Here is a 12,197-nt window from a genome sequence, read left to right as displayed (position 1 = left end):
CACTTATGTGGAAACATTCATTCACACCCTCAAACTAATGTAATATCCTCAATAAGCCCTCCAACCCGTACGTCCATATATGTTGTTTGTTCCTACCCACAAATACGACCTACAGGAAAGTTTCCTTAATCAGCTCCCCTGCTTAGTTTAAGGTACAAAAACCACACGCTCAGGTAAAGATTATGGTTTGAGTTGAAATGATCCCTTGAACCGTGTTGTCTGGTAAACCTACTACTTACCTTAAAGTTATGTAACCTTTGCCGTCATGGCAATAGCAAACGCTGTTCCAAACTCGTTTTTGGAAGCGGGAGCATCCTGCACCTACACTCCTGTCAAACCTTCCACCCAGTCTGCCCCCTTCTGACAAAGAAATACTCCCACTACCTTGACTTTATCTGAACTGCGTCACTTCTCCGGGACACCAGACTGTCGTTATTTATACAACCGCTAGAGGTCGCTTAACTTTAAACCGTAAAGTATCGGTCATAATAAGCTGCTTGCACAGAAGACTGTGTGGTCACTCTGTTGGAGGACAGTCTCAATATTCTTGTGTGGTAGAAAAAGGCTTTCACCATCTTGCTGTTATCGTGGCGTTGGAGCGAGAATAATAGTTTAAGTCAAGACACTGGGTTTCTCCTTCTTACTGATCCATCCATTTTAACTTCGCTCTGTTTGTTCCAAACATAGACTGTGAGAGGGTTTTCTCTTTGTAGCCATAATTACCTGCTCCTTTGTTTTAACTGTTGAAGTGGTGCATGATGTATATTCAGACTAACAATGCATCCCAGCAGCACTTTTTGTGAAACTTAAACTCTAGAAAATGTATAAAATATCTTGCCATGCACAAAACATCAAACTACTACAGTAACAATGGAGCGTTCTCTTTTTGTTCATGTAAAAATTGTTGTTCTACAAAAATGTTTATAGGATTGTGGGCAATAAACTCTTATCAGGACACTCAGTGTTGTACACATTGACCTTTAACAGAATCTTCAGAGAAACATGACCCAATAAGCTTTGGTTTACAAGCCACAGTAGCATATAAGCTATATATAACATAGCGTAAAAATACCTGTTAGATTAAAGCTGTACACCCTGTGCATTTCAGCACAGCGCAGCTAAACCTTTTGACTGAAGTTGTTCAAGTTAAGAAAAAGTTTGAACGGTGTGATAAAGTTACCAGAAGTTTGCTCTGCCTCTGCTGGGTTCAGGAGTTGCTAGACGGTTGTGTTTGGTGTCCACCAGCGAGTGAGCTGGCAGTATATTTTCTATGAACATGTCAGCACTCTCCTCCCGTGTTTACTAAAAGCACAGCAGGAAAATATGGGATGGTATTAACAGACTACTGGTGTCTGTCCCTGCCCTGATGGCTGACCACATCGTATGGTGAGAAAACACACAGACTTGGACGAGCACCTGAAGCATACCTTCCCTCTCAGCCCCAGGGATAGCTGTATCATTAAGCTTAATCCCATGATACATATCTGATGAAACAAAGATGTTATTGTTGCAAAACGGGACAAGCAAATTGTCCGTTTTTTGTATATTTCACATTTATTTATAGAAACAAAACTTACAATAGCGCATATTCAAGCTACTTTCTGGCTTCTAGCAGTGAGCTATGCAGCACCTGCACCTGCGTGTGCATGACCCCGCAAGCATACTTTAAAGAAACTCCTGGAACTGGTCCAACCAGGCAACTGGTTCAGCACAACAGATCAGATTTAAAGGGCACTTGCTTTGTTATCTCGGTAGTTTTCCGACACAGGAAGGTTTTGTAGTACAAGTCCTTTCTGTTACTTTCTGGCTCCTTGGACATTTTTCGGTGTTTGGACACAGAGCTCAGTTTTCTACTGGGACAGCTGCACGTGTGATGCTGGCAGAGTCTTTGTGCCACACTGTAATTTGACCTGCAACACCAAAAACATAGCCCAGTGACTGTTTCCTTCAGGTGGGACAATGACTATCGGGGAAACCTCGAGCCCTGGCGGACAGTAGACATCCTGTTCTCATGTGGAAGAACTTAACCAACCGGTTTTATTGGATTAAAATCAGTGTTTGTTTATTTTTTAAACAAGACAAGAATGTGTAATCTTTTCATAACCATTGTATTTTACTGATGTGATGTGTTGCCCAGGTCTACTCTTCAGCATTGCTGGACTCATTGGCTCTGTAACACTTAACAATCAGTTGGCTGGAACCAACGACTGCACGATGGCAGCTTGGACTGCACCTCTGTTTTTTAATAAGAAAAAAGGCCCGGGATCAGACTTTTAATGTAATTCATATTAGGTAACACAAGTCTTATATTTTTACAGTTTCTGCTGCGGGGTCACCTTTCAGGTGTTTATATTTTTGTCTGCTTGCATTCAGTTCTTAAGTGTTGGTCCTTACCTCACCACCACCAACATCCCTGCCACCCTCCAGTGAACCTCCCTCCTGTGGGTGAGGATAGACAAGTGCTGCCTTTTCCTGTGACAGCCAATTAGGTGAAGGGGTGGAGGGTGTGGCTGAGAGCTGAGAGTTCAGGTCATGGAGGGAGAAAATTCTTGCTGCTCATAGCTTGAAGTTAACCAGGCATCTTCACATGTTGCTTTTGCTATCAAACACCAAAGACACGGAGGCACTGCACATATATTTCAAGTGAAATAATCTGGTGCAATCCAAATAAGCAGTGGGTCTAACATTTCCTGTTATGTTTCTGCATACTTTTTCATCGTTATAGTTAAATTATGTTTATTTACTCAGCCCTCTTTCTCAAGCATCTTCCAAAGAGCTCACATATCATTTAACATTATGTATATACACTGTATGCATTACAGAATACATCATACTTCACATATATCAAATTGAAACACTATAGATAAACAAATCAAAGCTGTCATGCAGTTAAAGTGAATTAAATACAGCCACCGTGTTTGTATTTGACTGTCATTCATATTAACTCTCCTACTACATACAGTTCCTGGATAGAAATAAGTAAGGCTGTTTTCTATTTCTGTGGAGCGGAATTCAACTCCAATCAATGGATATATTTTGCTGTTTTGTGTTAACAGCTCTAATGAAGTGAACACCCCTTTCTAACCAGTAACACTGTCAGATTTGCCCTTCAAACTGATTTATGTTTGAATTTTCTAGGCCTCAACAAGTCATTATAAAAAAAGATTCTGCCTGAAAAAAGTTGTGTCATTCCTTTTTTCCAAAGGGGTTTGTAGTCCTTTTCAAGTGCAGCTCTCTGTCCTCTGATTGACGTCATGCCCGGCCAGGGGTTCACTCTAAAATAGGTCTCATGGCTAAGTTAGGAAACTCATAGCATACTGGAGGAATGTTTAAAACAACAAACAATGTAGCTGGCTGTAATATCTGTCTTCACATGCTGAAAGAGGTTCGTTTCAAAGGAGCACCAGCTCGAGTCAGCACTAGATGTTTCTTAAATCTACTCAGCTTTTTGCATGGTTTGATCACATGAAAATTTATCAAAGAGATCTGAGGAGTTACTGTTCTCGTGTGCTGTTGACCCACGTGTAATGAAGAACTGCTTGAGCTGTGTGAATGGTTTTATTTTCATCCCAAGTAGCACTCCCAGACTGAAAGACCAGAGACTGTTGTGATTGGCGGAAGCGCTCATTATTATCACATACTTCAGTGTCTACATCCAAAGACAATAGCCATATGTCTGCTGTCTCTCCAACAGCCTCAAATCACACCAGGAATTTGCACTTGAGGCCACAAAATTTTGCACTTGTCAAATCAAATGAATACTTCTGCTAATTCTGTTTTAATAGCAACATAATTTAAACAAACGTCTTCCTGCATCAAGTAGATAAAAGACTCATTCATAATTTATATGTAATGTGCACTAATGCTTTAGATGCTGCATGTTTTTTTTTTCCATTTGTTCACTCACTATTTACCACCTGACTACTGCTGTGAGGACAACATGTGGTTTTGCTTATTTGCTGCTTATGGTCTCGGCCCTTCATAATCCATCAATGTGCGAATCCACTGCCGAGGATCCACCCAGTGTTCAAACAGCCAGCACACATTTCTGCATTGCTCAGCCTGTTGCTTTACAGCTTTTTAATTCAGACAAAAATGACTGCCCTCACTTTCGCGCAGCCACTCAGTATTGACATCTACCACACAAATATTTTGTATTTTAACGTGGCACATTAGCAGAGGGATGTAAGAATGAGTTTACACAGATGACAGTATCGCCTCACTTCCTTCTCAATAATTTCCCACCAGCTTAAAACACAAACAAAATCAAACTCTATTCACTGTAACGTTTGCCATACAACTGCCACTGTTGCCATGAATGATAAGTTATGCCAAAACAACGTGACAGCAACACAGAAAGAATAGTCCTCAAGAGTCCTGCAAACTGACACAGTAATGTCAGTTCGGCTGGTCATAGTCCAAATAAACTAGTGGCAAAACTGAGTGTACTGATACAGCAAGGATACATTTATTGTAGAAGCAAAATGTTTTATTTAAAGTGACTTCATCTATTTGTATTGAGCAGCCTGCAGAACTACTCAACTAAAATGATGATGTGGTCGAGCAAAAAGTTTGAGCTCAAACACAACTAGACCCTACAACAGGATCTAAATTGGATTTCGATTGTTTTCTAACGCTGCGATTTTTCTCTTTACAGATGACACATCAGCTAAAGAAGTTAGCAGGGTAGGTTCTTGCTTAATTTGATTATTTTATACACTATAATGTGACACGGCAAACGAAGCTTCACCTCACAGTTTCATACGTCATAGATATTTTCTTGCTTGATTAGTTTCCCCTCTAATTCCAGAAACTAACCTTAGTGACTAATCAAGTTCATACTCAGGTATGGATAATACGCCTGAACTAATTCATGATCAATACAGAACTCAATACTGCCCTTCAATAACACATGCAAAAATATCCTGGTGTAGTTTAAGATGCAAAGTAACTGCACACTTTGACAACACTTTTTTTTTTGTCGTTATGTTTGTGCAGTCTTTGGTAAGGTGCAGCGGAGTAGAGATGCTGTGACTGTTTCTATAGCTGTCCAACCTCTGTGCTTGGTCAGGATAGTATCTAATAGATAATCAATAGGAGCAATAAGAAACCATATTTGGTTGCATCGTAAACTCCTCACATGACACAGTTGGCAGGAAAGTTGATGGAAAGATTAGATCCCACTTGCTACACCTGGGTTCACACCTTTGTCATTCACACCATTAGGAGGCCGGGTGTCAGCGCCCACAGCAGGGCCCTGAGGCTGAGTAGAAGCGATTTACACACACATACACACAGTAAAAAAAAGAAAACGAGGTCCACTCGACCCCTCAGTGCGTCATCCATACGTCTGTGCAAACAGGATGTGGGAGGATAGAAGGCATCCCGTGGGGGAAGCTTTCTAGTGCGCCACTCTCCCTGCCGTCCTGTCCTCACCCTCTCTGCAGGCGCAGAAATAGACGGCTCTCTGGCCCCGTACAAGGCAGGAGGTCTGCCTCTTACATAACCACACGTTTAAGCTGAGGCTGAGCAGCGGAGCTTGCCAGGGCTCTAATCAGAACTGTGGGCTCCGCTGGCCTCCTCTCGGGACTGCAGGGGGATCCCTGAGCTAGAATGCAGCAGTGACGCGGAGTGTAAGGGTGGGGCGAGGGGTAATGTTATGATGAATGGCTTTGTCTTTGTGAATGGCAAGAGGGTAATCCCCTTTCATTACAAAAAAACAGACAAATCCCGCTATTTGAGTTAGTATCTTTCCACTGCAGGAACATTAGACTGGATACAGGGCAGAATACAGGTTTTTCTGCAGGTTTTCTTCTTCGTCGTCGCACTTGCTGAATTTTGAAATTCAATCTCAGTGTTTATGCAAGACTGTGGAGTTGCAATTTCTGTGTGTCTTGTGTCCAGCAGTACCAGGACACAAATATGCAGGGTGTGGTGTACGAGCTCAGCAGCTACATGGTGCAGAGGCTGGACACTGGAGGAGACAACAAACTCCTGCTCTATGAGTTGTGCAACATCATCAAAACAGGTAAAAGTGGAATTCATCCAGGTTATTGATCCTCAAAGCTTCCGCTCATATCACACTGGAGCTACAACCCAAAAGCGACACTAACAGCTGAAAAATTACTGTTTGGTTATGAGAAATGTTTGCATAAACATCTCTCAATGAGCTTGTGGTCAGAAGGTTGGTTTTTTTCATTTCAAAGTCAAATTGTATTAACTATTCGGACACCGCTTTTCCCATTATGATAAACCCCAACCGTATTCTTTTCCAATGGAAAAGAAAAGAAAAATTTATATAAACTGCAAGAATTATTTGAAAATTATTTGGTCACAGTTCCTCATTCAGCTTCACAAACCAAAATCAAGTTGGTCATAAAAAGGTAAAAAATCATAATAATAATAAATTAAATTCAGCTGTGTAAACAGTCAAAAACATATATTTTATTGGTTTTTAATCAAATATTAATGGATTTATTCAATGAATGCTATAATTCCTGCTCCTTTATAAGTCCATCTTGATAAATGTGTAAATACCATCAACAATATTTTTTTTTATCCCTGGCATAATTTATAATTTTGCATTTTCTAATTGTATAAAAAAAAAAAATGTCAGTAAACTGAACTAATCCAAAGGAGAGTCACTTTACCCAAACCACTTTACTCATTAACTTCTTGATCATTTGTGTATTGACTGCTCCGGCAGCCTCTCTGTTGTCACATTGTATGATAACATGACCTACATGAGTGTGAAATGGGACTGGAAAGGAGAACAGGGAATGAGATGAACTGGATGGCAGTCAAAGCCCTTGGTCAGAGTACCCTTCCTGTTATGTAGGACGTAGGTTGTTGTCAGATTCTAACTGGACTTTTGTCTCCTTCTCACACTTTTCCTTTCATGCATATCTGCCTTTTTTTTGTTGGATACATCTAAATGAGAGTTATGGAGAAACACTAACGGCTAATGTCAGCTGTTACCGGACTGTATTTATAGCACTTGCACTGCACACATGTGACATGTGTGTCTCTTATGTCTACAGCAACAAAAGCTGATGGATTTGCACTTTACTTCTTGGGAGAATGCAACAATGTGAGTGCAGAGGACATTTAATACACTGATGCATTTGTGTATGCAAGATTTATTTTCTCTGTGTCTGATTCACTTCCTGTTCTTGTCTGTGCTTCTCAACAGAGTTTATGTTTATTCACTCCAACTGGGGCCAAGGATGGCCCTCCAAGCCTCATCCCCTCTGGCCCCATCGCATTTGGGACAACCATTGCCGCTCATGTTGCCAAAACTCGCAAAACACTGCTAGTTGAGGACATCCTGGGGGTATGGCAGTTTTTGTTATTTTTTACAACCAGAACAGGCTCTGAGCAGTAGAAGATTTCAAATGTAAAAGCCAGGAATAGTTCTGAAATGTTTAAAATTCAAGAAAATATAAGCAAAGGTGCTCTGTGGTAAAAAAATAAAAAATTCCACTGAATTTGTCATCCTCATCCGTCAGTGCTAGTAATGCTCTTTTGTTCTGCTGTGCAGTTTACGTGATAATGACCTTCTCTGTTCTTTGTATTGCAGGACGAGCGATTCCCCGACGGCACAGGGCAGGACTCAGGGATCCATGTTCACTCTGTCCTGTGCCTCCCTATCATCACTGCCATCGGGGATCTCATTGCCATCCTGGAGCTGCATCGGCACTGGGGCAAGGAGCCCTTCAACCTCAGCCAGCAGGAGGTCGGTCTGACCCAGACAAAACACACCAAGAGTGGGAGGCTGGTGCAAGGCTCACAGAACTAGTTAGCCTGGCATTACTCTTAATCTGGGTCTGTTTAAGATCTCTGTCAGCTTTGTGGGTGTCCCTTTATTTTGGAAAATAATTTACATTGTGTAAAATATCAGCACAATGAGCTAGACAGGTTGCTCAAGCAAGAATCAAATTTAAAATCTAAAACTTTTCATAAACAAACCATCTCTTGATTACATTACATGACACCTTCATTTTGTCCTTTTTCAAAATAATGTATATATTTTAGTAAGTTATGATATTTTTGTAAGTTTTCTGTAAATTCTGAATATGTTTGACCACTTCAGGGCAGCACAGCAAGCTGTGAATGCAACATCGACACGTTAACTTTGAAGATGATATGGCTAACTTGTTAGCAGCATGAGCATTAATTAGAAATCATGTTTCTGACCACCTAGTGAGTCCAACAGTTCAATAGGAACCCTGTTCTTTCGTCTTGGTTTGGGCTACACAAATTCCTGATGGAAATGTTTGCTTTCACATTGTAAATGCTCCGCCGTGCTCACAGGCTTGCCTATTTCGACTTTATTTGAAGCTAGTGCACAATGTGTTTATCAAAGCTTTGATTTGACTGAAAATAACCGCAAAACATTCAAACTGCAAGTCAAAAATCAAAACATTGAGCTGAAAAACACTAAAATACTTTGTAGAGCTCAGGGGGCCTGCAGAGGTGTGTGATAATTCTCCGTGCGTTTGTCGCTCAGAGTGCCCACCTTCACATCAGGCATTGCCATTGGACCCATTTTTTACATGAAAGCATTTGTTAGTGCAGCTATAATTTTGCATTGCTTAAATGTTCATACACAATACTGACACAGTAGTTTTTGGTGCGACTTTGTGTCCTCAGAGCGGCTAACCGGCTGCGTGATATGCAGACCAGATAATTATATTGAAATGTATGGTAATGTGGAAATGTGATGACTGCAGATCAACAGGAAAATGTTTGATAATGTATGTTAACTGTGGTTTATTACTTTTGACAGTTCTTTGGAGCTAAGCTTTTCTTTCTTTTTCAGGTTGCAACAGCTAATTTAGCGTGGGCATCAGTTGCCATTCATCAAATACAGGTGAGCAAACTTCCACAGAGGACTGATGTGAATTTAAAATTGCAAATTGGTTATACTTCACCAAAGACTGTGAGGGTGAAGCCTACCCCCGTCCCATCTATTTTGCTCTTGGATGACTGCACTGGTGTTTTTAGTAGGGAAATCCACTGTGTACAGGAACTGGGTTGTCACTGGGCCCAGTCCAATCAACTAAGCCATAGATTCAACAAACAGCTCCCCAAAGACGTCATTACGCCCCAGTGCTGTTTTTATATGAACAAATAGCATAACACCTCACAGAAGCAGTGTCCCACTGCAGCACTGGCCACGATGGACTTCTAAACCTTAGTGAGCAGTACAGCGCTGCAGCACACTGCACTCCTGAGTTAGCTGCTCACTGCCAAGACACGCTGTCGTTACTGAAACTCATGAGGGTGGCCCTTGGTCAAGTGTGTAGATGGCAAGTTGTTTGTTTTCAATACATGCATACTGCTAAATGTGTTCTGTTGGAACTTTTTGACACGTCTGTGTGCCTGATCATGACCTATTTTGCTTTGTTGCTAGGTGTGCAGAGGCCTCGCCAAACAGACTGAGCTCAATGACTTCCTACTAGATGTGTCAAAGTAAGGGCTGCTCTTGGGACAGTTTTTATGACACTAAATTAAATCTGATGAAAGCCTATTTAAAGTGCATTTACAACTTGTTCTTAGTTTAGTCCAAGTACTATAAATTAAGATAAAACTTTTATAGTGAGGTACTGTCTTTTTTACGACAGGGAAAAGGTTAAATAAAACTTTGTGCTCATAATGGAAGAAATTACTACATTTTAGGCAACTTAGCTTTCATGTCTTGAATGTGAACGTCATCAGAGCTTCCCATTTGTCAAACATCTCAATGCGCCATTTCTTCTTTTCGTACAGAACATACTTTGATAACATTGTGGCAATAGATTCTCTACTTGAACATATTATGGTGAGTGTGATTCCTGCAAGTACGTGTTCATTCACATTGTCTTCAAGGCTACACATCCTGGGAGTGTGTGTTAAATTATGTGTTAAAAAGAGTAGCAATGCTGCTGTAATACAGATGCACTGCTAATATTTCCTGACAAGGTTTGGCATTCATTGTGTAAAATTCTAACAGTAAAACTACTTCTTATAATAATCATTCATTTTATATATATAATATAGTTGTAGATATACTAAATACATGTACAGACTTGACCCAAAATAGGCAATATTTCTTTAGACTGCACTTTGTAAATCTAAAACAGATGTGACCTGAATGAGTGTAAAACGTGATTTTCTTGTTTCTTTCACTAAAACCCACCTCTCTGTTTGTATGTTTTTGGTTGTCTTGTGACTGTGATGTCATCTCAAGTCATCTGGTTCAAACACTTCAATGAACTAGGATGGCCTGTAGAAATACTGTGTGTTTATAATTTTCTACATTTAACTGTTCCTATCCAAAATTAGTGAAACAGCAGTGATAAATCTGATTTAATTAAGTTGTGGTTGCTTCATGTAATCTCCAAAGGTTTTTTTTTTCAGTGCTTTTGAGCCCCCAGTGTTGCTGATAGGTTTCTGTCTCTGGTGTTGTTTTACAGATATATGCAAAAAACCTGGTGAATGCAGACAGGTGCGCACTCTTCCAGGTAGATCACAACAACAAAGAACTGTACTCTGACCTGTTCGACATTGGGGAGGAGAAAGAAGGCAAACCTGTCTTTAGAAAAACCAAAGAAATTAGGTGAGTAAGATTTACCCGTTTCTCTTACAGTGTGCTCAATGCTATCCTCATTTTTAATATATATATCAGACATCTGCTGATTTTGTACTATGTTTACAGTGGAACAAAATCACTTTTGCTTTCTAAGTGAAAATGGGGAATCTACATACTGTTTGGACTGTAAATGTCTCAAATCTCTTTCTTTACAGGTTTTCTATAGACAAGGGAATAGCTGGCCAAGTGGCTCGGACAGGGGAAGTCTTAAATATCCCAGATGCCTATGCAGACCCACGGTTCAACCGGTAAACAGGCTCAGATCTGCATTTTTACTTTCCTTCTTTGTTATGTATTATTATTTAGTTAACTTTCTTGAAGCTGTGATAAAACCATTTACATGCAATTTGCTTATTCAGTTGTATTTTGGATAAAAAACAGTTTTGGTCATACCAGTACTTACAGAGACACAACAAGTTACGACTAAAACATGCTTCACTTCCACACCATTGTGGGATTTACAACATTAACATGAAGATACAATGATTAATTTGATAACTTATACATGTATATTTCTTCCTTAACAGAGAGGTGGACCTCAAAACTGGCTACACCACACGGAACCTCCTGTGCATGCCCATTGTGAGCAGGGGGACCGTTATAGGTGTGGTGCAGATGGTAAACAAGTTAAGCGGAAGTGCCTTCACTAAAACAGATGAGAACAACTTTAAGATGTTTGCTGTCTTTTGTGCTCTGGCCTTACACTGTGCAAATGTGAGTACACTGAATTAGTCTTAAAATATTTAACAGATTAAGTGATATTCTCTAACAGCAGAAACATAATTCATTCTCTTCATGTGTGCCTGCACAAAGCCTGCTCTGTATTTTTTGCAGTGTAGGTACGTTATATGAGGATTATATAATAAGTCTACTTCATGGCCATAAGTACTCGATTCTGACTGGCTCATTTTGAGATAACTGCAACTTTGACGTAGTGTCCTCATCACCATCCTAAATTCACACTGATAGCTAGAAGGCTTGTTTTAGCTGTTAATAGGCTGCAGGTTTCCCTGAGTAGTGCTGCAATTTTTCTCCAAGACAAAGATAGTGCAGAGTCTATTTAAAGTGTGCATTGCCCCAAAATATGAATAAACACGGATGATTATCCCTTACATGGAACACAGGCATTTAATGAATCATGCTAACTCTCAAGGCTTGCGTTGTGTGGTCTTTCTGTCAAAGCCTCTCTTCACTGTGGGGCCTGACTCATCGTCGGCTTGTGCGACAAACTTACGCAGGAGCAGCGTCACGAAGTTGGTTTTAAAATTGATGCGGATGTTAATATTTTAAGACAAGCAGTCTGCATCCGTCCAGTGACAGGATGTTTAGCTGTAATTTATGCCTGGTGTCTCTTGGAAACTCACTTTGGCCAGCTCCTGATTTCAAGTGATTTATGCTGGAAGGTGTGAGGCCCGGCGCCTGTACCTGACAGTCTCAACTCTGCTTGTCTGGTGCAAGGGGACAGGGATACAAACCAGATGTGGAGGCACTTTTTAGAGACACACGGATCATAACTTTGTCTGACCCTTTTGGAAATTCCAGCGGTGACACAGAAAGAATTTAA

General features: G+C 40.5%; 1 protein-coding gene across 2 annotated transcripts in view; it reads left to right on the top strand.

Moving 5' to 3' along the window:
• The window catches only part of pde10a (phosphodiesterase 10A), a 36,022-nt gene that overhangs the window by 16,200 nt on the left and 7,625 nt on the right, over nt 1-12,197 (top strand). The window contains exons 3-13 of one of the 2 annotated variants that reach the window (XM_069690173.1): nt 4,658-4,686; nt 5,908-6,028; nt 7,041-7,090; nt 7,193-7,333; nt 7,580-7,735; nt 8,822-8,872; nt 9,416-9,474; nt 9,772-9,823; nt 10,458-10,600; nt 10,789-10,881; nt 11,161-11,347. In XM_069690173.1, coding sequence (XP_069546274.1) covers nt 4,658-4,686; nt 5,908-6,028; nt 7,041-7,090; nt 7,193-7,333; nt 7,580-7,735; nt 8,822-8,872; nt 9,416-9,474; nt 9,772-9,823; nt 10,458-10,600; nt 10,789-10,881; nt 11,161-11,347 — 1,082 coding nt within the window. Of the gene's footprint in view, nt 1-4,657; nt 4,687-5,904; nt 6,029-7,040; nt 7,091-7,192; nt 7,334-7,579; nt 7,736-8,821; nt 8,873-9,415; nt 9,475-9,771; nt 9,824-10,457; nt 10,601-10,788; nt 10,882-11,160; nt 11,348-12,197 lie in introns of both variants that reach the window. The other variant, XM_069690172.1, reaches the window with a different exon arrangement.

This window comes from Brachyistius frenatus, unplaced genomic scaffold (genome assembly GCF_029030835.1).
Source record: "Brachyistius frenatus isolate BFR_SWC_R1_liver_20210118 unplaced genomic scaffold, ASM2903083v1 Contig_8, whole genome shotgun sequence".
Lineage (NCBI taxonomy): Eukaryota > Metazoa > Chordata > Actinopteri > Embiotocidae > Brachyistius > Brachyistius frenatus.
This window is presented reverse-complemented; position numbering and strand designations above follow the sequence as displayed.